The sequence below is a fragment of the Monodelphis domestica genome, chromosome 6 (assembly GCF_027887165.1).
Source record: "Monodelphis domestica isolate mMonDom1 chromosome 6, mMonDom1.pri, whole genome shotgun sequence".
Classification (NCBI taxonomy): Eukaryota; Metazoa; Chordata; class Mammalia; order Didelphimorphia; family Didelphidae; genus Monodelphis; species Monodelphis domestica.
In genome coordinates, this window is record NC_077232.1 from 28,664,147 (window position 1) to 28,691,186 (window position 27,040).

General features: G+C 49.5%; 1 protein-coding gene across 5 annotated transcripts in view; it reads right to left on the minus strand.

The window, feature by feature from the left end:
- DGKZ (diacylglycerol kinase zeta) overlaps positions 1–21,039 on the minus strand; it is a 60,133-nt gene extending 39,094 nt beyond the window's left edge. Inside the window, exon 1 of one of the 5 annotated variants that reach the window (XM_056801870.1) lies at positions 20,275–21,039. In XM_056801870.1, the coding sequence (XP_056657848.1) occupies positions 20,275–20,516 (242 nt within the window). In that variant the 5' untranslated portion in view covers positions 20,517–21,039. Of the gene's footprint in view, positions 1–4,991; positions 5,357–20,274 lie in introns of those variants that run through there. The other 4 variants (XM_056801871.1, XM_056801872.1, XM_056801875.1 and 1 more) reach the window with 4 other exon arrangements.
- Positions 21,040–27,040: the final 6,001 nt, after the last annotated feature.

The following is a 27,040-nucleotide window of genomic DNA, read 5'->3' on the forward strand; positions in this document are numbered from 1 at the left end:
GATTTAATTCATAAGTTCATCAATTCAGGACATTCCTTCAATGTCTGTCCATCTCGATGATTCTTAGAGAATTTGACACAGCAGACAGGGCACTAGACTTGGAGTCCCAAAAGCCCAGGTTCAAATTCAACTAATACACTCAGTAGCTGTGAGACCCTAAACAAAAAAATCATTTAACCTCTCTTATTCTGTTTCTTTCTTTTTTTCCCTTTCCAAACCCTTACCTTCTGTCTTAAAATCAATACTGTCTATTGGTTCCAAGGTAGAAGAGTGGTAAGGGCTAGGCAGTGAGGGTTAAGTGACTTGCCCAGGGTCACACAGCTGAGAAGTGTCTGAGGTCATATTTGAACCCAGGACCTCCCATCTCTAGGCCTGGCTTTCAAGCTCCTGAGCCACCCAGTTGCCCCCCTCATTTTCTTCATGGGTAAAAAGAGGGAGTTGACCTTTAAGGTCCCTTCCAACTCTAAATCTGGGATCCCATGTTTCTGTCCTTGGACTTTTTTATTAACAACAACAAAAAAGACAGCTGGGAAAATCTCAAAAACTATCGATCTGTTTGTCCAATTCATCAAAATCTTTATAAGAATAATCTATGTCAATGCATTGAGACCATCCTGGATGAATCCAGGAGAAATGGCCAGGCTGACATTTACAAACAATTGTCTATAACAGTCACACAACTGACAGAAGGGGGCCAAGAATGCAAACTGCCACCATGTTTGTTGATTACTAAAACAGCCCTTGATTTGGGAGAGTGAAGCATCTCCTTAGAAGCTCTTCTCTAATACCACAACAGCATCATATGGTATTATAGGTAACAACAGAGACAACTTCTTTGAGAGATTCTTTGATTATTAATATTTAAAAAAAGGCAAACATGTGCTCAACTGTTGGAGTAGACCAGAACCAGCACAGAGCCAAATGGAAGATGGATTCCCTAGACTTGATGACATTCTCTGGATGTTGCTCTTTGCAAATGACTTAAGTCCTGAGACACTGAAAAATCACTCAAAGGAGATCAGTATAAAAATTCACATGGAAGGGGCAGCTAGGTGGTTCAATGGAGAGAGGGAAACTATGGTGTTTTTCTTCCTTTCCTTCCTTCCTTCCTTCCTTCCTTCCTTCCTTCCTTCCTTCCTTCCTTCCTTCCTTCCTTCCTTCCTTCCTTCCTTCCTTCCTTCCTTCCTTCCTTCCTTCCTTCTTCTTTCTTTCTTTCTTTTTTTCTCTCTCCTTTGTTTCTTTGTTTCTTTTTTTCCCCTTCCTTCAATACTAAGTATCACTTCCAAGTCTCTCTCTCTCTCTCCTTTGTTTCTTTTTTCCCCTTCCTTCAATACTAAGTATCACTTCCAAGGCAGAAGAGCAGAAAGGACCAGGCAATGGAGTTAAGTGACTTGCCCAGGATCACACAGCTAGGAAGTGTCTGAGACTAGATTTGAACCCAGGGCCTCCCCTCCCCAGGCTTGGCTTTCTGACTACTGAACCACCTAGCTGCCCTTCTCTGTGGTGCTTTCAGTGGCCCCTGGTTTCTCCCTGAAACAGAGTACCAACCTAATATCAATACTTTTTAAATTAATTTTTTTGATTCTCATTCTGTTCTTCCTATCCCCTTAAAAGAGAAAGCAAAAAAAAAAATCTTGTTACAAACATGTACTATCAAGTGAAACAAATTCCCATATTAGCCATATCTAAAAAGAAAATATGGCTCAATCTGGGCTCTGAGCTTCTTGCCTCTCTCTCAAATGATATTAGTATTCTTTTTTTTAACCCTTATCTTCTGAATTAGAATAAAAATTAGAATATATTCTAAGGCAGAGGAGTGGTAAAGTCTAGGAAATTGAGAGTAAGTGACTTGCCTAGGGTCATATAGCTTAGAAGTGTCTGAGGCCAAATTTGAATCCAGGTCCTCCCAAATATCACGATACTGTGATTTTGCTCTAGGCTCAAAAGAATGAAAGTTTACTGCCATCCAAATGGCAATGGTGAGATATAGTGTAGGTGTGTGTTGGTATTAACAAAAAAAATCACCGTAAAGGATCTCATCAGAATAAAGGATGTCTGTTACAGAGGTGGACTGGCCACTCATGGAGATGGAGGGATAAACAGTGGACAGCCTATGAGTTCCACCAGCATCTTCCAAATGGCAAGAGATTGAGAGCAGGGCTTCTTAACCTGTTGGGTGGGTGGGTGTGATGAGCCCCTTGGTAGGTCTAATAAAACTGATGAAATCCTCAGAAAAAAAAGTTAATATTCCAAATGGAAGAAAATGTGAAAATTCAGTTAGAGAACAATGAAAACAAAGATGCAGGCATTTTCCTTTCCACGTTTATGGGTCTCAGAAATCCATCCATGAACCAGAACCCTGGTTAAGAATCCCCAATCCAAAGGAAGACCACTAGCCCACAGGGTGACCTGCTTATGAAATCTCTCACGAGAGGCCTTGGACAAGAATCACAGGCAGTAAGAAGGCCATCAGAGGTCACCATGTGCCCCACGTGCTCTGGGGGAGTCTCCACAGCAATGAGGCCACAGAACCCTCAAAGGACTCAGCAATTTTCTGCCAATTCTACGCAACTTGAAATCACAAAATGCTACAGCCACAAGGGCTCAAGGGGTCCAAGCTGCAGCAATGGGGAGACCATGGGGGGCATGGCTGGGTTTCAGTGTGTCCCATCCCAAAGAAGAAACTACATTCTCATGATTGCTGCCAGGACAAACTGCTGTGCAAAAGAAGGTAACTTTAAGTGGCAACAAAAGTTAGATAAAAACCATGGCCCAGCCAACTTATCTCAGACAGACCTTTCTTTTAACAGTCTGAAATTGTGAAAGTAGAAGGTTGTGTGGATTTCTAGTTTCACTCCTTCCTTCCTTCCTTCCTTCCTTCCTTCCTTCCTTCCTTCCTTCCTTTTTCTTTCTTTCTTTCTTTCTTTCTTTCTTTCTTCTTTCTTTCTTTCTTCTTCTTTCTTTCTTTCTTTCTTTCTTTCTTCTTTCTTTTCTTTCTTTCTTTCTTTCTTTCTTTCTTTCTTTCTTTCTTTCTTCTTCTTCCTTCCTTCCTTCCTTCCTTCCTTCCTTCCTTCCTTCCTTCCTTCCTTCCTTCCTTCCTTCCTTCCTTCCTTTCCTTTCTTTCTTTCTTCTTTCTTTCTTTCTTTCTTTCTTTCTTTCTTTCTTTCTTTCTTTCTTTCTTTCTTTCTTTCTTTCTTTCTTTCTTCTTTCTTTCTTTCTTCCTTTCTTTCTTCCTTTCTTTCTTTCTTCCTTTCTTCCTCCCTCCCTCCCTCCCCCCTCTCTTTCTCTCTCTCTCTCTTTGCTCAGCTTTTTCTAAAATTGTACATTGTGGGAAATCCAATTCCAAGCATGATGGGACTTTGCTGAATGTGACAAATTGACATTTCAGGGGGGGGGATTTTTTTTTTAACCTTTATTTTCAGTCCTAGTAACAACTCTAAGAGAGGGGCAAGGACTAGGTGAACAGGGTTAAGTGACTTGTCCAAGGTCACCCAGCTAGGAAGTGGCTGAGGCCAGATTTGACCCCATTTCCTCCAGACTTCAGTCCTGGTGCTCTCCCCACTGTGCCACTCCACTGCCACCATATTTCTCAATTTTTAAAAAGACGACGCAAAACAGATCCTACTTGTATGCTTGGTTTCTGCCATTGTTAATATCAGAGCAATCACCCACCTACCCACCCACAAACACACAGATATGCACTCATATATATATATATATACACATGTATGTATGTATACACTCACTGCCCCCATGCCCATGCCCTGCATCCTCACATCCAAAGGCTTCTTCCCCTTCCACACACATCCCTGTCTACCTCCCTCTTCACCAATCCTCATTTCCCCGATTTAGACCCTGGAGGCCACCCAGTAACCTCATTTTCGAGGAGAAATCCGAGTCCCTGAGAAATTCCACGAGTCGCCCAGCTCATAAACATAAAAGGAAGGAATGGCTCCCATCTTCCTGCTCTTTCCACTAAGGCTGGGAAAAAGGGGACAGTAGGGAGAAGGGGGCCTGTGGGGGCACAACTATTGGAATTGGGGACATGAGAAAACTAAAGATCCCAGAGAGGGGAAGTGACCTGTCCAAAGTCACGCAGCTGGGAAGTGGCTGGCGTGGCCTCTTGGCGCTCTAGACCCATCCCCTCTTTGAGGTCTGGGGTCACCCTTTGGGAGAGCCCTTTGCAGAATCCTGCCCTTTTGGGGAGAGTCTCTGGAAGGCATGAGGAGAACAGCAGGTCCCCCAGGCAGGGGCTCCTTCCCCCAATCAGCGGCCTCACCTCCCTCCTCAGTAAAGGCATATCCTGTGTTACTTTCAACTTTCCCCCTCCACCTCCCTCTCAGGGCTCTTACCAGCCAGGGGGTACCCCAAGCTTGGGCTCCCGGGGCCCAGCCCCCTAGCTCGGGCTTTGCTTTCTCCTTTGAGCTCCCTGGGCCCAGAAGCAGCCCTGGAGGGGGGAGCTGCCCATAGGCAGAGGGAGGGGCTCCCCTGCCCCAAGGCGATGGGCAGCTGACTCGACTGCAAGGAGGGGAGTCCTGAAAAGCCCCGAGCCATTTGCAAGGTTCATTTGAGGAAGTTACACAATAGACCCTCTGGGATGTTTTTTCCTGAGACCACGGTGGGGACTTAGCACTCCGATGGAAGGAAGACCCGGAGGGAGAGTCAGGGCCCCCCGGCTCAGTTCCGGGCTTGGCCCCGTACTGGCTGGGTGGCCTCAGGTAAGTGGCTTCATCTCCCTGGGCCTCAGTGATCTCCTCTGTAAAATGGAGCTCTCGGGTGTCCTCTGCAGTCTCTGCCAGCCCCGACCTGCCCCCCACACCCTTGCGGATCTTGGCTCCTTCGTTCAGGCCCCCCAAAGGCCAGGATGCCGGGACCTCTGAGGAGTGCCCTCCCTCCCGGGGCTTCACCTCCCAATCCCCCTCCCCCCCCCCCCCCCCCCCGCCAGGGACGGGCAGGTGCCCGGCGCCCAGGGGGCCCCTTCCTACGGGTACCTACTGGGTGTCGGAGCCCTCGGCGGGCATCTGCGGGACGTCCCAAGAGCGGTAGCGCCACATCTGCCTGGCTGCTCCCGCCTCCTCATGGTGTGGGCTCAGCAGCCACCCTGGGGCCGCGTCCCATCCTCCCCCAGCGCCTCCTCCGCCTCCGCCGCTGCTGCTGCTGCTGCCTCTGCGGCCCCCTCCTCTGCCACCCCCGGCACTCTCATCCTGCCCCCGCAGCTGCTGCTGCAGTGGCGACACTCTTCCTCTTTCGGCACTTCCTGAGCAGGGGGCCGGCACCGTGGGAGGCCAGCGGCCCCAGTCAGGGCTGACCACAGGCCCTCCTCCTCCCTCTCATCAGTGTCTTCCCCTCCCAGCCGGCGACTCGGACCCTGGCGGGCAGGTGAGGACAAGCCTGCCTCACAAAGAGCTTCCCTGCCCGACCAGACAGTGCCGGGGGCCAAAGCAGCTGCAGGAGCTGCTACCTGCCCAGCCCTGCCTGGCCCTGCCCGGCCAGTCCCTGAAAATCCTGGGCAGACATGTAGGGGCTCCTTCAGACACCCAGACCCTGGGCTCCTCTTCTCCCAGCCTCTCTTAGCCTCCCTAAGAGGTCTCTGGGTGGAGGGGCGCTGGCTCACCTCCCCCATTCAGCAGGGGCTCTCCCAGGGACTTCTGAGCTTAGGCAGCCTCTTCCCATGGGTCACAGGATTCTGAATTAGGAAGGGATCTTAGAGGTCATCTACTTCAACTCCTTTGCATAGAAGGGAGGTGACTTGCCCAAAGTCATACAAATAATAAGCTTCAGAGTCAGGATTTGAACACAAATCTCTTCTGACTGGCACTGTAGCAGGACGTCTAGTCCAAGCCTCCTCCTTTTACAAAGGGGGAAACCAAGACCCAGAAAGAGAAAATGACTTACCCACAGTTGAATCCGAGGTGGGATTTGAACCCGTATCCCCTGACCTAGCGTTCTTTCCCCTCTCACCACACTGCCTTCTAGGAGGTTGGGAGCTGTCTAACCCAACTCCCTCCTTTAAAAAGAGGGCACTGAGGTCCGGAAAGCTGAAGACTTGCCCAAGATCACACAGGCAGGATGGAATCTTGGGTCCTCTGGTGCTCTGCCAACTGCTGCCTCTCCTCCTTGCATCCTGCCCACAACCCAGGGGTAACATTTTCCTCTCTTAAAACACCTCCCTGGATGCCTCATCATGACAGAAGTTTCTTGAGGAAGGCAAGCTCTGGCAGGTCCTGCCAGGTGGGTAGCCTCTGCCAAGTATGGCTGGTGTATCTCTCCTCTGATGTGCAGCCTGGAAGAACCCAGAGAGGCTCCCCACCAGAAGGCTGGCCCCTACTTTCTGGTTACCCGTGAAGGCAGGGGCAGAGCTCGAGAACTGGAGGGGACCTCTGAGACCAGCTCGTCCCCCCCCACCATTCTACAGCTGAGGAAACTGAGGTCTGGGAGAAAGTGACTTGCCTGCAGTTGCACATGTGGTAAGGAACCAAGCCAGGATTAGAACCCAGACTAATATTTTTTTCCTCATCAAGGCACATACCAATGCCCCTGAAATCGTAACCTGGGGGCATCGAGGTGGCTCAACCTGGGTTCAAATCTGGCCCCAGCCACTTCCTAGCTGTGTGAACATGGGCGAATCACTTACAACTTCCCTCAACCCACCAAAGTCCTATGTTAAAAGAGGAAGAGAATACAATCCATAATATTAAATTAGAAAATTAAATTAAATCAGCAAAATTAAAAGCGGAAGAGAGGACAAAAATCAGTCAATACATGGGGAAAAAAAATCTGAGGTTGCATGTAGTGTTCCAGAGCTGTGGACTCCCACCTCTGCAAAGGAGCAACTTCTGATATCTCTTCTCCTGGGGCTAAGCTTGTTCTGGATGTTTTTGAAACTTCCAGTTTCAATATAAAACAGTTTCAATATAAAACAATATAAAAAGTTTCACCATAAAACAGGTGGCTGTTTCCACTTCCCCTGGTACAGTCCTTGCGTACAATGTTTCCCTGGTTCTGCTTAGTTCACCTTGCATCTGTTTATAGAAGTCTTCCCACGCTTCTCCAGTCACCTATGTTCCGTGGCATCCCCGTGTCCTATTTTATTTAATCCCCCCCAATAATGGACATCTAGTTTGTCATTCCCTAGGACTCAGGGCAACTCTAAGAAGATAAACTATGTATTTAGAGAGCCATTCATTTGTTTCTGAGGAAACTGCCATGGAAAATGCTGCTGCCAATATTTGGAGGTAAAGAGAGCCTTTCTTTCGGTCTAGGATCTTCTCTGGGGGAGGATTCATGCGTCAGGTTCTCCTAAGCCAGAGAACCAAAGGGATGGCCTGGGTTCTCCATTCTGGACCGATCTGTCTTCTTCCTAAAGATTCTTTTTGCCTTGTCTCCTGCAGAAGGCTGCTTGTTGCTCCTGGGAGGGGAGGATGTGTGGGCTGGCAACAATAACAACGATGGGCAACAAAGACTCACATTATAAGACTGGGAGGTGGATAAGACAGAGAGTGTGGAATAGTGGCCTTGGAGTCAGGATGACCCAAGTGCTTGCGTGCCCAGGGCTGAGGCGCTTCACCCTCTCGTACCCAGGGCAATTCTCTTAAGATTATAGGGAGGGGGCAGCTGGGTGGCTTAGTGGATGGAGAGCCAGGCCTAGAGACGGGAGGTCCTGGGTTCAAATCTCACCTCAGACATTTCCCAGCTGTGTGACCCTGGGCAAGTCACTTCACCCCCATTGCCTAGCCCTTACCGCTCTTCTGCCTTGGAAGCAGCATTGATTCTAAGGTGGAAAGTGAGGGTTTAAAAAAGAAGAAAACCTAAATAAAGAGCTCTATAAATGTCAGCATTATTATTGTCGTCGTCATTATGGTTACCACCACTATTCCTAGGCTGCTCTCATTTCCAGCCGCCCCTGCCTGCCTCTTCCCGGGTACTGTGGGTGGCTGCTCTGATGCTCCCAGTTATCCCTGAAAGCAGCAGAGAACAGTTAAACAGAGGAAATGGGCCTACGTTTATTTTCTCTCTGAAGCATCTGAAAGTCTCAGCGTCAGGAAATGAGACTCCAGGAGGGGCCCAGGAAGACAGGAGGCTTTGGGAAAAGACGGGGACCTGAGGAGCCCGAAGGGAGACCAGCGGGGGACCCCCTTTCTTTCCCTTAGCAGCAGGCTCCAATTTTCTAGGCCCTATTTTTTCTGGGGAAGAACAAAGAGGAATGAATGGAGGAGATGGGCCATGCGGGCCTGCCTAGCTCAGTGTCCGTGGCAGAAGCAGAGTAGACACACAGTTCAAGGCCATTCAAACCCCAAACAGGGATTGCTCCTAGGCAGGGCCGGGATAAAGGGACCAAGGAGCAGATGCCCTTGGCAGGCATCAGTGCCAGGCACGAGGGAGCTCAGGGCCTCTCAGAGCCTTCCAGAAAGGCACAGGAAGAATCTGGGTAACACAATTATTCTGGGCTCTGCTGAAGCCCTGGGGAAGAAGCTGCCCCATTTTTCTGGCCCTGGATTATCGAGTGGGGAGTCTGGGAAACGAAATGTACCGGGGCACCAAGCTCTCGACTCATCCCCTGGACACTCTCTGTCCTCAAAAAGGGCCAAACCCAATTCCTCTACCATCATTCAAAGCCCTCAATTAGAGGACCTAGGTTCTGGGTCTGGAGTGAGGAAGACTCATCTTCCTGAGTTCAAGTCTGGCCTCACTTACCCCAGTTGGCCTCAGTTTCCTCATCTGTAAAGTGAGGGAATTGAACTTCATGCGTGGTACAATGTCTTCCTGATCTAAAATCAATTTTCCTGGGGCAGCTAGGTAAATAGAACAGCAGACTTTGAGTCAGGAGGACCTGGGTTCAAATCTGACCTCAGATACTTCCTAACTACGTATCCCTGGACAAGTCACTTACCAGTCTTCCACCTTGGAACCAATATAAAGTATTGATTCTAAGACAGAAAGTAAGAGTTAAAAAAAACCAAACAAAACCAGAGAATAAGGGCTTGGCAAATGGGGTTAAGTGACTTGCCCAGGGTCACACAGCTAGTAAGTGTCTGAGGCTAGATTTGGACCCAGGACCTCCCACCTCCAGGCCTGGCTCTCTATCCACTGAGCCACCCAGCTGCCCCAGCTTGCCCTTCTGTCTTGAAAGTTGTTGCCAAGACAGAACATGAGGGCTTAAAAAATCAACTCAAATCAATGAAACTATGACCTGAATCTTCTTTTCCTTGGGATGCATTGAGGATTTTGAATTTGAAGGGACCTTTGGAACCATTTTACAGATGAGAAAACTGAAACTCAAAGCTCCCCCCAAATCACACAGGGAGTAAAATTGAGAGCCCAAACACCAAGAATTGGTTCCAAAGCAAAAAAGTGGTAAAAAAGGACTAGGCAATGGAAGTGAAGTGACTTGCCCAAGAGTTTTATTGATGCTCTTAAACAAAGTTTCCTAATAACCCCATTTATGACCAAAAAAAAAAAAAGGCACAGTCGAGCAAAACAGCCCACCGCTTTGGCCATCTCCGTTGATGTTTGCCCCTTTCTGCACCCACAGGCCACCACCTCTCTGCAAGAAGCAGTAGGTGTGTTTCATCATTTGTCCATTCAAGGAGAGACTGGTCATTGCATTGGTCTGTGTTCTGCTGTTGTGCCACAAGTCTTCTTCCATTCTCCAAGTCCATCCCATCTGGCACTTCTTACAGCACAACATTACATTCTAAAGGCACAATTTTTTCAGTTATTCCCACTTGATGGGCACCCATTTGTTTTCCAGTTCTTTGCTTTATTGTTCTTGGTTGCTAGTCGTGTCTGACTCTTTTTGATCCCTTTTGGGGTTTTCTTGGTAGAGACGCTGGAGTGGTCTTGCCATTTCTTCATTTTACAGATGAGGAAACTGAAGCAAACAGGGTTAAGTGACTTGTCCAGGGTCACACAACTAGTAAGTGTCTGAAGTCAGATTTGAACTCAGGTCTTCCTAATTCCAGGCCCAGTGCTCTACCTACTGCCCTACTTAACCATCCAGCCCTTTGCTACCATAGAGTTCTGCTATTGGCATTCTGTTTTCTATTTTTCCAACAATGGAACAAATGAGTATATGTGCCCAGTAGTGGGGCATATGCCCATTTGGGGTGGGTTTGCCGGGTCAGAGAATATGAAGAAATGAAGGGCTGAATAAGATTACAGTTTATTTCCCAGAACTCTCCTCTCATTTCAAATTCCCATCCCTTCCTCAAAGCCCCATTCGAGCGCTACCTTCTCTCACCAGCGATCCCAGAATTTCAGAGCTGCCTCTCATGCTCTCTTCCCTGGACTTCATTTCTTCATCTGTCTAGAATGAAGAAACAAGGTCCTGGCCTTAGCACAGTTTTCCGAGTACACAGTAGGCGATTAATAAATGTTGATGGATTGGAAGCAATTTAAATGGGAAAAATGAGGTCTAGAAAAGTTGATTTGCCCAAAGTCATGGAGAGATACACAAAACTTGTATTTTTATAAGAAAAAAAAGTCCGTCCTCCTTCCTATTTTCTAGAGGAGCAAGGTACACCTCGAGGAGGAGAAGGGACTTGTCTAGGGTAATCATGATGTTAAGGGCCAGAGGCAGGATTTGAACACAGATCTCTCTCCTGGCTGCCGTCTCAGTTCCACCAGAAGCTCCAGCTCAGATGACCAAGCCATCTGTCTCCCTGACACTCTTGATACCCTCTGGAAATGCTTCTCTCTGCTTGCCCAGGGGGACGGGGCTCCCTTCTCTCTGGCCCTAACCCTGACCCTAACTTTCCTCACCCACCTCCCCAGCAGCAATAGCCACTCGATCCATCCTCCTCGAATCACAGTGGCTGTAGGTGCCCGGAAGTCTTCACAAAGGGGAGGGAAGCTGGCTTCCTGTCTGCAGGAACGGAAGGGGTGAGACAAAGGGGTTCCCCTGACATCCGGCCTTCCTGGGCCATCCTGGCAGGATCCTGCCTCCCTTCCCTGCATCCCTGATCTCTTACCCTCCCTCGCCTCCCCCCGGTGGTGGAGGAGACAGAGGTGCCCGTGGCAGGGCTGCCAGCTGGAAAGAGACACAATTTCATTAGCCTTTAGGCTTCTGGGTAGCCTCATTAAGGCTTTTAGTCCCTCAGCAGAGCTGCAGGTGAGAGTCAGCTGCTGGGGCCGGTGCCTCCCCCAAACAATCTCCCAGAAAGTCAGGGCAGCACTCTGTGCCCCCTCACCCGCTGACGCCTCCCTCGGGCCTCTGCGGGGCGGCGACTCCCCATCTCCCTTCCCACGGGGCCGCTGAGCTCAGGCCAAAATGTGGGCTAAGAATAGGAAGAATAATGATTTTTAAAAATAGCTCACATTTCTGTGGTGTAGGCTATGGGCTAGGCACTTTGATTCTTAAACCCCTCGCGCCAGGAGCGGATGCTCTAAGGATGCTCGCTTTCTTCTTCTCCTCAGAAGGTACATTGCCTTTTTGAGGAGACGCCGGCTGTGTGACCTTGGATAAGTCACCTATCCCATGGGAGCCTCTGTCTCCCCAAGCCTGGAATAGACTCCCTCTTTCTCTCTGCTTCTTAGAACTCCTTCCAAGCTTCCATCACCTCCCCCAGGAAGCCTGTGCTGATCTCTTAGGCGTCAGTGCCTAGAAATGACTCTGTCTGTTATTTTGGGGTGTCTGTTATTTTTCGGAGTCCACGTCATTTTTCTCCCATTAGACAAGAAAGTTCCAGCGGGCAGGAGTGATTTCATGTGTGCCTTTGGGTCTACCAGACTCGAATGGAGATGCTTCTTATGACATCGCTGAGTCTCTGGTGGGAGTGGGAAGGACTGATAAGCTGCCCCCTCACAATAGCTGTGGAAGTCGGGAAGACTCATCTTCAGGAACTCAAATCCGGTCTCAGACGCATCCCAGCTGAGTGACCCTGGGTGGGTCACTTAACCCCGCTTGCCTCAGTTTCCTCATCTGTGAGTCGGAGGCCACTCTAGTATCTCTGCCAAGAAAACCCCAAATGGGGTCCCAGAGAGTTGGACACGACTAAAACAACTGAACAGCAGCTGCCGCCACAGCTGCCCCCGAGGCGTTCTTTTCTCTCTATACTCATATATTTTGATAAGTTCTCTTTCTGTATTCTCCCCGGTTAAAGGATTATTTTAATGCAGGTCTTTGTGTCCAGCCCTGGTGTCCCTCCAGAGTCCAACTGCCCAGGGGACGCTTCCCCTTGGATGTCCTCTGGACATCTCAAACATGACGTGCCCAGCACAGAGCTCATCCTCTTTCTCCTCTAGATCCAGCTTTCCTCCAAACTTGCCCATTTTTTTAACCCTTACCTTCCTTCTTAGAATCAATACTGTGTATTGGCTCCAAGGCAGAAGAGTGGAAAGGGCTAGGCAATAGGGGTTAAGTGACTTGCCCAGGGTCACACAGCTGGGAAGTGTCTGAGGCCAAATTTGAACCCAGGACCTCCTGTCTCTGGGCCTGACTCTCACTGAGCCACCCAGCTGCCCCTTACCTTCCATCTTGGAATCAATACTGGTTTTTGCTTGGAAGGTAAGGGCTGAAAGGGCCCCCACTTGGAGCAACTCACCAGATGCCTTCATTTGGGTGAAGAAGCTGGAGCCCCGAGAGGGGGAAAGGGACTGAGTCAAGGTCACTCTGGGCATGAGGAGCTCCTCCCCATCCAGGGCCATTTCCTATGAGCTGAAGGACTTTAGGAAGGAGATCAGGGGAAATGGGAAGGAGAGGTCCAGACAATGAGGACACGAGCCCCACCCTTGGCAGAGGAAGGACGAGGGGATGGGGTGCCCCCCGCTTCCTGCTCTCCCCATCCCTCTCAGCTCCCTGCCCCCCCCCAAGTTTTGCATTTTTAATTCGGGACACTATGTGATCTCTTCCAGCTTGCTGCTTTATCCTGTTGCTATTTAAATTACAAATCGGCCCCAGCTCTCTGTCACTCTGTGGGTTATTTTTAGCTGCTGGTAAATAGCAGCCATGGAGCTGGATCAGGTGCCCCCTCCCACGAGGAGCCAGCCGTGTGCCCGCAGCAGGAGGCTATCCGCCTCTGCGTGCCCTGGCAGCTGATGCCCCGCCTGGTGGAGACAATGGGAGGGAGAGTGTGGGGTGGGGTGGCCAAGGAGGTCAAGGGAGCAGCCCGAGGGATTCCGGCTCCTTTCCCTATCTGTGCCAACCCCTTGGCACCCATCCCTTAAGCCTCCCCCCATCCTTCAAAGCCCAGCCTCCTACAAGAAGCCTTCCTGGTCAAGCCAGCCTACACACAGGACTCCCTTAGGATCGTTGGCCAATGGACATGGCACCATCTTGAACTTTCAGAATGATTCCTTGCCCTGGCACTGCAGCCCAAGCGACTCTGCTGGGCAGAGACCACAACGCACCATTTCCCACCTCCATGGTGGTGCCCAGGCAGAGTATGACACTCCCTCTTCCCTCGCCTACAGTGGAATTCCAAAGCCCTTCAAGGCTCCACCGAAGTCCCACCTCTTTCCTGGTTCACTCCATTGCTAGTGTTCCCTCCCCTCCCATCACTGTAGGTTTTGTATATATCTGCCATGCGACATCCCCATAGAAGAAGGTGAGTCCTTTGGGAGGGGGGAAACTGGGTTTGTTTCTGGGTCCCCAGTGGATCCCCCCCCACCTCTGTTTGTGTTTCTAACCCCAGAACCTAACACGGCACCTGACGTGTAGTAGGTGCTTAATGAATGCTTTACAAGTGTGATCCCACATCTGGAAGAGACTTTGGAGCTTGTCTGGTCCTTCGAGGACTGAACAGGAGTCCCCTCTGCTCTATCTGATAAGTGGCTAAGCCTCTGCTTGAAGACCTCCAGGGATGGGGAGCTCCCTCCTCCTGAGACAGCCAGCCCACTCCCTCTGGACCGCTCTCATTACGAGGTCCCTCCCACCCAGCAGAAATGGGCTTCCTGCGATTTCCTCTCCTGACTTCAAGCTCTTCCCTCTGGGAATAAACAAAACAACCGCCTGTGCAGAGGATGATGAGTACAGCCTCTGGAGTCGGGGGATCTGGGTTCAAATCTCACTTCTTTCTACATGTGTGACCTTGGGCAAGTTACCGGGGCATTCACTGAAGTGCTTCCTGGGTAGACAAAGAAAGGCAAAAACTCAGTCCCTGCCCTCCTTGTAAGTACAAGGTATGTGTGGCATAAATGGGAGGTAATCCTGGAGGGAAGGAAGGAGGGAATGGAAGAAGGTGGATTTAGAGGTGCTTTAAAGAAACAGCTAGTTGGAGCAGTGGAAACAGTCAAGAAGATTTGAATTCAAATGTGACTTCAGACTCAAATGAACTGTGTGACCTTGGACAAGTCACTTGATCCTGTTAGCCTCAGTTTCCCCATCTGTAAAATGAGCTGGAGAAGGAAATGGCAAACTATTCCAGTATCTTTGCCAAGAAAACCCCCAAGGGGGTCATGAAGAATCTAACATGGCTACAGGAGACAAGTGGGAGGAGGGGAGGGAAAGAACATGAATCATGTAACCATGGAAAAATACTTTAAATTAATTAATTAAATACAATTTTTCAAAGAAAAAAAGAATCCAACATGACTGAACAACAAAAAAGGAAGTCAGGGAAGTGAGAAGGCAAGAGAAGAGGCAGATCATTTCAGACATGGGTTCATGTCTGAAATTCAGACATTTCCCACCTCTGTGCCTTTGTATAGGCAGAGCATACCCCCTCCTCATCTTTATATCTTTATCTGGGATAAGGCAGCCCTTTGTGTCACTGGGTTGGGGATAGGTAGGGTGCAGGTAACATGCCTAGAAAGGTAGAAAGGAACTGGGTTGTAAGGGCTTTAAATGTCAAGTGGAGGACTTATTATTTGGTCCAGGAGAGAACAGGGAGTCATTTCACTTGTGAGTTTCCTCATATGTAAAATGAGAGGCTGGGCTAGATGGCCAGTCCTAGCACTAGAATCCCATGAGCCCATTCCTCTTCCCCCAAAGTGCCTTACCCTTCTGAAGACCTAGAGTCAGTTTGGTATAGTGACTTTGGATTTCAGGAGGTACCTGGGTTCAAATAGAACCTCTAACTCTTATAAATTCCTTTATTTCTCTGTGCCTCGATTTCCCCATTTGTAAAATAGGGTAACAAATCCCTGGAGTACCCACCTCCTAGACTTTCTGTAATGATTGAAAACCATCTGTGAACCTTAAGGCTCCTTAGAAGCCCTAACAACGGGAGCACACCGTTCAGTCCCATTTCTGCTCAGGAGCTTCCTGGTCCCCTTATTCCCTTCCAATTTTCAGTCCTACACACAGCAAACTTTTTGAGGGACTTATGGGAAATGAAATTCATTTGGCATAAAAAAACACCCTGGGGGTACATCCTAGCTGAGGCACGTGCCCTTAAACTCTCTGGGCCTCAGTTGGCTCATTTGTAAAATGAGGGGATTGACTAGATCAGCAGTTCTCAAACTTTGTGTTCCCAAGGGTCCTTTACACTCAAAAAATGTCGGGGATTCCAAAGAGCTTTTGTCCGTGCCAGTCTGAAGCTGTTGATATTTACTAGACTAGCAACATAAAATCTTTGTATTAATATGAAAACTGTTTAGATCTTGGAGACAGCTTTGAGAATCTCCGGACTAGATAATAACAACAATGATCACTAGCATGTCCGTAGCTCTAACGTTTGCAAAGCTCTTTCCAGGTATTATCTCACTTATTCCTCTGTGAACCTCAAAGCTCTTTAGAAACCCTAACTATTCATTAGAGGTACTCTGGGAGGTAGAAGTAGTTATTATCTCCATTTTGCAGTTGAGGAAATGGAGACAGAGATTCGATGATTTGCCCAGGGTCACACAGGTAAGTGCCAGAGGCCAGATTTGAACCTGGGACTTCCTGACTCCAAGTCCAACATTGAACCATTGAGCCACCTACCTGCCTTTTATTTATTTATTTGTTTGTTCATTCATTCATTCATTTATTCATTCATTTATTCATTTTTTAAATCCTTACCTTCTGTCTTGGAATCAATACAGTGTATTGGTTTCAAGGCAGAAAAGTGGTAAGGGCTAGGCAATGGGGGTCAAGTGACTTGCCCAGAGTCACACAGCTGGGAAGTGTCTGAGGCCAGATTTGAACCCAGGACCTCCTATCTTTTAGGCCTGGCTCTCAATCCACTGAGCCACCCAGCTGCCCCGCTACCTGCCTTTTAGCTTAAAATCTAATACGATTTCTGTAACAAATGTAAGCTTCTTGAGAGCAGGGGCTGTTTCATTTTGGTACAAAGCCCACTACTTTAAGAAATACTTGTTGAATAAATGAATAAGTGAATGAATGACATGACTATAGTTGGCACAGTATATCAAGTGACTGGTACTCTTGTGTTAGTCTAGAGAACTCTGGGTATCTTCTGTCCACAGCCCAATGGTCCCAGTGAATTTATTTCTACAAACCCCAGGCTCTTCCCCCTTTTCTCTTAGTTGTATTTCCTGGCTAGATGATGATCCATGTGATCCTGGTCTCTTGATTGTGCATCCTCCATCCCCACAACTGTGACCCTGGTGTGGTTGGGAGCCCAGGCTATGCCAGTGTGAATGGGGGAAAGAGACAGTGACTCTTCCTTACTTAGGGCTACAGGTCTGGGTCTTCCACTCCTCCCTTCTTCATTGGCTTATGGAAAAACTCTAAACCAGTGATGGCAAACCTTTTAGAGACCAAATACCCAAACTGTAAGCCTCACACCACATGTGAGACCCTTCCCTTATCCCAGAGAGGGGAGGGAGAAAGTGCTCCTATTGCGTTGCTGGGCAGAGGGAGAAATGTCCTTAGGTGCGCATGGAGAGGGGAAAGCGAGCAACCCCTTCTGGCACATGTGCCATAGGTTTGCCAACACAACTCTAAACCAAGGAATTCCTTTGTGTCCTGGTAGTCCCAGCTTATTCTAACCTGGGGACAAGAGGAGCTCAAAGAGGTCAGGGACCCTCGTTTCTGTCTTTGTATCTCCACCACCCAGGCCAGTGCTTAGTCAACAGGTGCTTAGTCAATAACTATTGACTTCATCCCTTCTTTCTCCCTTTCCTTTTTCTGAAGTAGACATCGCCATGTCTGGATTCTAAGGAGAGTGAAAGCATCTCTCTTACTAATAATGCTCAGATACTTCCAGGCTGGCTAGAGGACCACGTGGTAGTCTCTGGGTGCAGGAGGAAGGGTGGCTGCTTGGCCTGTGGCTTCTTCTTTTTTAAAAACCTTAACCTTCCGTCTTAGAATCAATACTGAGTATCAGTTCCAAGGCAGAAGAGTAGTAAGGGCTAGGCAATGGGGTTTAAGTGACTCACACAGCTAGGAAGTGTCTGAGGCCAGATTTGAACTAAATTCTTGTTGAAACCACTAACCCTCATCCACCACCTCCAGCTGTCCTTTCTTTGGGCCCAGCTTTAAGGAACCCTAACCTTAAATGCTGACCCACTCTTCTAGGAGAAAAATGCTTTGTAAACCCTAAAGTGCTTCCAAAATGAGAGCTGTCATTAGAGACCCTAGGGTTGAAGCTAGAAGGCAGCTCAGAGATCATCTGATTTAGCCTTTTCATCTAAGTGAGGAAAATGAGGCTAAGAAAAAAGACCTGCCTAAGGTGGCTTAGTCAGGATTTGAATTCAAGTCTTGTGGCTGCAAGTTCAGTCCTCTTGACTGTCTTGCCAGGGTCAGAAGAGCATCTTTATTCTACAATCCTGTGTTTCCTTGGGGCAGACAGACTTAAGAAGGAGTCAAGGAATATGCCAGAGTGGGTAGAGTATGGATGGAAATTCCAATGATTTTCTTGAGAAAGCCCTGAAGTGACCAAGATCCATTCCTTTGAGTGCTATATGGCCAGCCTCAGAGCGGGGAGGTCAGATTTGATTTCTTCTTCTTCTCTTTGATGTCCCATCTCTGTTCCCTATAATTCCAAGGATTCAGCTAGAGAAAGATCTCACTGCTCTTTGACAGCTAGGTGGCAGAGTGGATATAAATCTGCTGTTGGGAAGACCTGAATTCAAATCCTCCACCAGATACTTACTAGGTGTGTGGCCCTGGGTAGGCTATTTAATCTCAACCTCAGTTTTTTCCACTGTAAAATGGACATAAATAACATCTACTTCCTAGGGTTGTTGTGAGGATCAAATGAGACATTTGCCAAATGCTTCACACTGTACCTGGTACACAGTAGGTGCTCTATAAATGCTTTAATCCTCCCTCCCTCCTCTTTCTCTACCATTTATCACCTGACATTAGAGTCTTGTCCAGTGAAAAGGAGAGACCAGGTCTTTCAGTGCCAATCTAGAACTTCCACAAGTGGGATGACCCAACTCTTGACCAGGTGATGCCAGCCCCCTCCATCGCACCTTTATGGGGAGACATTTCCTGTTCTCAGTCCCACCCCAGTGTCTTCTCTCTGGCATTATCTTCCATCTACTCTCGACATATTTTATAGTGACCTCCATACTGTTGAAAGAACCCTAATCCTCTGACCTAGAATCAGTTCTAAAGCAGAAGGGTGGCAAGGTCTAGGCAATGGGGGTTAATCAACTTGCCCAGGGTCCCACAGCTAGAAAGTATCCGAGGCTAGATTTGAACCTGGCTCTCTATCCACTGTCTCTCAACTTCATATTCATCACCATTAGCATGTGAGCTGGATGAGGGCAGGGACAGGATTTTTTCAAAACCACTGAATGCTGGATTTGGGGTCAGGAAGCCCTGAATTCAAATCTTGTCTCAGAAACTTATTTAATTGTATGACCCTGGAGAAGTCACTGGAGTCTTCTCCCCTCCAGTTTCCTTATCTCTAAAAATACAATAACAACAGCACAATAATAGAGTTGTGAGGAGCCTATGTGAGATAGTGAGATAACCTATGAAGCACTTTAAAGTGCTCTATAAATGTGAGCAATTATAATTATTATTTTGCCTTGCTCGCCTCAGTTTCCTCATCTGTAAAATGAGCCAGAAAATAAAATGGCCAACCACTCTAGTGTCTCTGCCAAGAAAACTTCAAATGAGGTCGTAAAGAGTCAGACGGAACAACAATAACAAGAACAAATTATTATTGTTATTATTATGGCCACTTTTCTTGTATCCCCCAGCATTCAGCACAAGTGGCCCCCTTCAGCCAGGATCCAGTGTCCAGTCCTGATACTTCCCCCTGCCCACAGGCTGAAAGAACCCCATTCTCCTGGATCCTTCCATTCTCCATTCCCAGAATCCCCAAAAGCCCCTTGGCTGCAGGGGTCTCCTAGCTCGGCCCCTCTGCCCAAGCTCAGCCCCATCCTCCATGCTCCTCTGGCCTTCCCTCTCCAGATGACCAGCACACTAACAGGGACAGCTGGCTTCAGCCCAAGAGTGCTCCTCCCACACCCAAACCCTTATCATATTAGGGGATCAGAGAGGATCTCACCAGGGTTCAAGCTATTTCCCCAAGGCCATTCCCTGCCCTGGTGAAGCTTTGCCCTTCCCCTCATTCCTCTGGGAGTCTGGAGAGCTTCCCAGTGCCAACCACTCACAGTTTGGGGCAGGGAGACAATGATGAGCAGGGCTGGTGGATGAAGCTCATCCCCAGAAGCCCTCACTGTAGCCAGGGCTGGATCTGGATTTCAGGACCCCTGAGAAGATTTTTGGATCTGGAGCTGAAGAGCCCCCATTGGAATCTAGTCTGTGCCACTTCCTGCCTCTGTGGACCTGGGCAAGCCACTGCTATTTTCAGACTCAGTTTCCCGATCTGTACCATGAGAGAGCTGGACTCCATCACCCTCAGGTTCCCTCCTGCCCTCAACAGTGCACATGGCTAGAGCAGGAGATGGGCCCCTCCGTGACCTCCTTTCCTGCCATGATTACCCATCCCCCCCCCTCCCTCTTTTTCCCCTGCCAAATAACGGAAAAAACGCGACTTCACCTACAAGAAACATTTCCTCCATTTGCTGAGGAAGGGCAAGGAGGGGGCAAACGTGGCGATCTGAGCCCCTCCCCTTCTGCTACCAGGCCACTTCCGAGCGTTGGGAGGAAGATGGAGATGGGGACTGGGGGGGGGCAGAGATTTGGGCATCTCTCTGTCCCTCTCCCCCACCCCTGGCAGAGAAGGGGGTGGTGCCTCTCCTGCTGGGTGCTCAGTGTGTGCCCTTCTCACCCTGCCCCCCCCATGCCAAGGATCGTGCCTGCAGGGTCCAACAGTGTGCCAGCCTCCAGAGGGGGCAGATGGCAAGGCTGAGTGGTCCAGGGGCGAGAGGAATGGCAGGATCCTGCCTGTGGGCGTAAGGTGAGGCCCCTTTTGGCCGAAGGCTTCACCTAGAAGGCCCCTGGAGCCTCCCCGCGCCCTCCCTTACCTGTAAGACACCTGTTTTCTGAGGTGCAGCTGGTGAAACTGCTCCTCCACCGGGAAGTCCTCGGTCGTGCCCCGGGGCCACGCGAACCTAGGCAGGGGCAGCTCAGGCCTCGCCGCGCCCCCTTCCTTCCGCCAGCACCGCCGCCTCACCACCGCCTCCTTCTCGGCTTCGGCTCCCGGGTTCGGACCCGTCCCGTCCCAGGGGTTCGCGCCTCCTCCTCCTTTCCTGGGCCCCTCGGCCATCCCGCCGGGCACCTGCCGAGCACCTGTGGGCTCCTCTCCTCCGGGGCAGGCGGGGCGGCGCGGTGCCTGGCTGCAGGTGCTGGGGCCGGCTGGGCGCTCTGCGCTCTCGGGCTCGGTCTGAAATGGCACCTTAGAGACGCTCGCGATCGCCGCTTTCCTGTGGAGGGCCGGGGGCGAGCGAGGGCAGCGGCCTGGGCACTCGGGGATCCTGCTGCGTGCAGCTGTCAGCCTCTGTCTCCCACCTGGGCAGCGAGCTGCCCGGGCAGCCCCTTCAGCCTCCCGGGCCAGCTCTCTGCAGCCTGTCTGTGGCAGGTGGGAGGGGGTGCGCGGAGGAAGGCGGGGGCGGCTGACACAGGCGCGACTTTGGAGCCGGCTTTAACCCTTCGAGCTCCGGGGAGCTTCTGGAGCCGGCTGGGATGGGAGGAGGCAGCCGAGCCTAGGGCAAGAGCCTCAGGACCCTTTGGGGAACCCTCTTCTGGCCTCAGATCCCTCCTCCCAAGGAGATCGCTGAGGCATTGGTGGAGGTGTGGAGGCTGAGGGGAAGGCCGGATGGTCAGCGCTCTCATTCCCAGCCAGGAAGTTCCGGACCCTGCTGGAGGCTCCTCACAGCCCTTCTGGATGCCGGAGCCTCAGAGCTGGGTCCCCAGTGTCCAAGGGTACAAGCTGGAGGGGCAGGGGAGGGCGACCCTTTCATCTCCCTCTCCCTCTCGGACCAGACCCGCCAGCCTTCTCTTCCCTTCTGGTCCTGACCCTTGACAATTACAATAGCGCTTCAAGAAGGCAGAAACTGCCTTACCCAAATCCCTTCTCTTCTCCCCCGGTCCCCCCTCCAAAAAAGAATCTGGCATCTAGACAATGGGGGCCTGGAGGTACCATCTCCTCCACTAAACTGGCATCTAGCCAATACCTACCTGGACCTGGAGGTAGGAAGACCCGGCTTCAAAGCTGCCTTTCAGCACTCCCGAGCTGGGTGACCCTGGGTGAGTCCGCCTCACTTTTCTCAACTGTAAAATGGGAATAATTATAGCACCGACCTCTCCAGTTGTTGGGAAGATCAAATAGACCCTATTTATAAAGTGCCCGGCACAGGGATGATTAATAAAGGCTTGTTTTGCACTGGCCTCTGCACACAGTAGGTGCCTCATGAATCTCAGATAAAATAAATGAAATTTAATTGATTCCTCATTGTTCTTTTAGCTTCTAGTCTCTCTCCTTTTCAATCCATTCCACCTAGATTAGTCTCCTAAAGTCATTCTTCTCAGGCCACTCACTCTTACTTTCAAACCTTTAAGAGCTTTGATCCAGAATTCACAGATGAAAATTCAGTGCTCGGCTCCCAACCTTGTAAATACAAGTATGCTTGTGTCCATTATACAGATGAGAAGACTGAGAACCAGGAAAGAATAGTGACTTATCCAAGGTCACAAAGCAGAGCTTGGCTTAGATACCAAATCTCCAAAGTCCCATTAACACCCTACTGTCTAATGCTGAAATTTGTTTTGCTAGTCTATTCAGCTTTGTTCAAAAGGGTTCTGTTTGCCCACATTCTTTAGCCTGGCATTCAAGGCTGGATTTGACCTTGACCTGGTTTAGTAGATTTAGTAGAGGTTTTTAAGACATGGGCTTGAATCCCAACTCTGAATCTTATGGGTTGTGTGACTGTAGAAGGTAAGTCACTCTTTCTGTTTGCCTCAGTTTCTTCATCTGTAGAATGAGAGAATCGGACTGGACAGCCATCAAGTTTTCTTCCAGCCATGCTTCTATGACCTTATGACCCTTCCAGCTTCATTTCCCATCACTCTCCCTTAGCCAAACTAAACTATTTAACCCTCCTGTTCCCCTACTCATTTCTGCTTCTGGGTCTTTGCTTATATCATCCCTTTTATTATCTCCTCTTGGAATTCTTCTCATCCTTCAAGGCTCAGTTCATATTGAGCCTATTTCTTGAAGATTTCTCCTGTTATTCCCAGATTATTATTGATTGATTGTTTCAGTTCTCTCTGACACTTCATGACCCCATTGGGGGTTTTCTTGGCAGAGATCCTGGAATGGTTTGCCATTTCCTTCTCCAGCTCATCTGACAGATGAGGAAACTGAGGGTGAAGTGACTTGCCCAGGGTCACACAGCTAGTAAGCTGAATGGATACTTTCCTTTACTCTTACCTTCTCTGATAATATACCTAGTTATATTGTACTTTGGAACGGGGTTATCTGAGTACTTGCCCATCTCCACTAAAGTGTCATCTTTACATCATGCAGAGATCACTAGATATCAGTCAGGATTTAGAGCTAGAAATGATCTAGCCACTGTTTTTGCAGATGAGGAAACTGAGGTCCAGTAGAGAAATGATGCACCCAAGTTCTAGGTGGCAGATTCAGGATTTGAACACAGACCCTTTGGCTCCAAAGCTAGTATGATACAGTGAAATGGGTCCTAGATTTGTAGTCAGAGGGCCTTGATTAAAATTCTGGCTCTGTTCCTTACTGCCTTGTTTTAAAAAATCTTTCATCTTAGAATCAAGTATTGGTTCCAAGGCAGAAGAGTGGTAAGGGCTAGACAATGGGGGTTAAATGACTTGCCCAGGATCACACAGCTAGGAAGTGTCTGAGACCAGATTTGAACCCAGGACCTCCCCTCTCTAGGCTTGGCTCTCTGTCCACTGAAGCACCTAGTTGTCCTTCCTTATTACCTTTTTGTCCTTGACCAAGTCACTGCCTCTGGAACCTCAGTTTGACATCAGTAAAATAAGAGGCTGGTCTAGATGGACTCTGAGGTCCCCTCCAGGCTCATTCTGACACCCTTATTCCTTCCAAAGAAGCTTCCCCCTTTCCTGGCTGTCTAAGGAGCCCATCATGGGGGAGAGTGGGTCCTCCTTGCCCTGGGCTGAGTCCTCCACTCTTCCTTAGCCTCCTACACCAAGCTTTACGGTACTTCTGGCTTTGTCCTCGGCTCTCCCAGATGGATTAGCCGCTGGGTTTCCCCATCCTTTCCTGCTTGGGCTCTGGGAGCTCCCAGGGGCCCTTTGTCTATTATTCCTCTGTCCTCACACTTCACCCTTCAGAATCATCTGCTGATTGCATTATCCCCCTGGCTGTTCCCCCTCCTTCCAAGGTTCATGGCCAGGGAATAAAAGTGGGAGCCAGCTCTGCCTGCCCTCCTCCCCTTCCTCCCCCAGCTCCCATTTCCCTGCTCCCCTGCAGATGGAAGGAACTCTGAGGGACTGCTCCACAGGCTGGCCTTTGGGAAGCTCTGGCCACCATTCCCCAAACAGCTCACAACTTACAGCAGCACTTATTAAGGGGCCTTAATTTGAGTCTGACTCCGGAATTTTACAGAGGTGGAAACTGAGGCCTGGAACACATCGGGTCTGCTCACGTACCCCCTCCATATGCCATCTCATCTTCATCTTTGCCTTCTCCCTCCCCAATTAGGTCTTTCTTCTTATTAATTATCTCCCTGGTGCTTGCACAGTGTCTGGCATGTAGTAGGTGCTTAATAAATGCTCATTGGATTGGAAATGGTAAAATAAAAGGGTCAGACTAGACAGTGTCTGGGTCTTAAGGCAGTGGTTCTTTTTAACCTGAGTTGCACAGTGAGGAAGCCTCTGTGACCAGATTTGAACCTAGGTCTGGCTCTTGACCCACTGAGCCATCCCGTTGGGGTCCATGAACTTAAAAATACTTTGATGATTATGTGCCAATAGAGTGAGTTTCCTTGGTGCCCCTATGCCCTGGGAGGAGGGGTCTCAGGAACCCAAAGTCCAAGAGCCCCTGCCCTACAGTCACCTTTGGCCCTAAGCCGTCCATCCCAGGATTTCCTGGGAAAGGAAATAGGGGCCTTTCCCCTCGTAACCTACCAAGGCCTCGTGAGCCCTACTGGAAACTCTGTGGAGGGTGAGTCCTCTCGGGTCCACCCTAATCCGCCACCCCATCTCCCTTGTGCCAGTGGCCTGGGGCATACATTTCCAACAAAGGATTTGTTGTGTCAATTCGAGGGAGGATGCCTGGCATTTAGGGGATGGTCACATGCCTGGAAGGGGGACGGGGCCTGCTGAGGTGCCTGTAATCGGAGATGATGCCACCTTTGCAGCTGTTTCTGGGTCCCAACACCATAACAAAAGCAGCCAAGATTGCATGCTCAACAGTGAGGAGGCTTCCCAGGTTGGCCATGAAGGGGAAGTGAGCCCTGGGCCCAGAACTGGCTGGAAGAAAGCAGCTCAGTAGCCAGTGGGGCGATCCACAGAGGAAGGGATTCTGGCCCACAGACCGGACCCTCCGATTCCGCTCTGGGGACCTGTACAGAGGAGGGAGAGGAGAGGGTGCCTGGATTCAGGGGGGAAATCATAGAAACTCAGAGACGGGGACACTGACTCAAAGTGGGTCCCGGGACAATGGATTCGAGTCTTCTGGACATTCCTGCCCAGCCTTGGGTGGAAGACCTTCAAAGCTGGGAAACTCACAACCAGCAGAGACAACCCAACCCACCTTGGGGTGCTTCTCACTGTGAGAAGGGTTTCAGTCCAGTCTCTACCCTAAGGCCCCTGGAAGGAGTCCCTTAACCCTGTTTGCCTCAGTTTCCTCATCTGTAAAATGAGCCGTAGAAGGAAATGACAAACTCTCCAGGAAGTCTGCCAAGAAACCCCCCAACAGGGTCAAAAAGTCAGACTCAACTGAGCACCACCAACAAAGGAATGGAAGTGAGGCACGTCACATTCCAACCAGCTCAACTCGCCCCCCGTACCTGACATTGGATCTCCTGCCCTCTGGACCTTTGTCCAGACTGACCTCCAAACCGGGCATGCCTTCCTCTTGCGATGATCGCCTCTCTTCTGGAAGTTCTGCTTGTCTCCTCCTACATGAGGCATTTCCGTATCCCCCCCACCCCCAAGTAGCCACTCGCCCACTCAGAAATGACTTCCCATATATCCCATCTACACACCTGGGAGGCGGGTGTTTCCCCTCCAGGAAAAGATGAGCCTCCCAAGTTGAGGGATTGTTTTGTTTTGAGGCTCCCCTCACATAGCCCCTGGCCCAGAGTAGGCCCTTAATGAATGCATGTTGAATACTGAAGGCACATGGGACCCTAAAACCATAGCTAGAAAGAACTCTGGCACCATTTGATCCGATCTTCCCATTTACAGTTGAAGAAACTGAGGCCCAGAGAGATGAAATGGACAGAATCTGAACCCAGGTCCTCTGACCCCCACTCAATACTTCCCTTCCACCAAGCTGCCTCAGCAGTTCAGAAGCTGGTATTTGGGCTACGGGTCCATAGTCAGATTTTTTCCCCTATTTATCCAACAGTGACCTGGGGGAGTAATCCACAGGAGCTTAACCAGCACAACAGGAATGGACTGGCAGGTGCATTGGGCTCCTGGCACCTCCAGAGGTGGGGTAGGATTTCCTGAATGTTCCCTGAGCCCCAAAGGGAGGCTCTGGTAGGATCTCAGCAGCAGCGGAGGGATCCTTGAGGCAAGAAGGACCCCAGAGGTTATTTGGCCCAGCTCCCTCGGTTTACAGGTGAGGAAACTGAGGCAAAGAAATGTTCAATGATTATAGGGAATGGATTCAAACCCAGATCCTTGGACCTGAGTCTGTTCTTGCTGCTGCTGGGGTTGTGCCAGAGGCCAATTGTGACCTTTAAGCAAATTCAGGTGACATAATCCCTCCCCCCACCCCCACCTCCATTATGGTTCATTGGCCAATGGATGGATTTATTGCTCCTAAGAAAAGAATTCCAGGCTGTTGATTATTATTCTTTATGGCTACCCGACCAGATGCCAAGCTGCACCTCCCTCAAGCACTGCAGGGTCAAAGAGCCTTCAGGGACTCCCCACCACCTACAGAGTCAAGTCCAAGCTATTCAACTTGGCATTCAAGGGCTTAATCTACGTTCCCATCCTTAGCTCATTACTCTTGTGTAATTAGGATTTGCTCCCTAGAACTCTCAATCCCAGCTTCCCACATTCCCTCTCACATTCCATGCTAATGTAGGGAGGATATAAGTTTTGTGTAGCTCCGCCCCTCGCTCTCTTTTCCCCTGATCATGGTTAGTGGTGGTGGGGTGAGGTGAGAGGCAGGAGAGTTTGATTCAGGTTTTACTTCTATTTCTTTCTACTTCACATGGTTATTAATAAATTTAATAAAACATAATACTTGAGGTTATTGGATAGTAATTTAAATTTTACACTCTGCTCTAGTTCTCCAATGGCTCGTCATTGTCTACAGTCAAGTCCAAACTATTCTTGTTGACCCTAAACCTAACCCTAAATTACTCCCCTCTAGTTCTTCAATGGCTCGCCATTATCTACAGTAAAGGCCAAACTATTCTCATCAGCATTTAAGGTCTTAGTCTGTTTCTGCACCCAAAGTTCATTACTAGGACCCCAATGACTCCCTATTGTCTACCGTCAAGTCTAAGCTACTTGCCATGGCATTCAAGGCCGTATGGCCTTCATCTACTCTCCCATTCTTAGTTCATTGCTCAGCTATATACCCTTTCCTATAGAGTTAGACCCCTCACT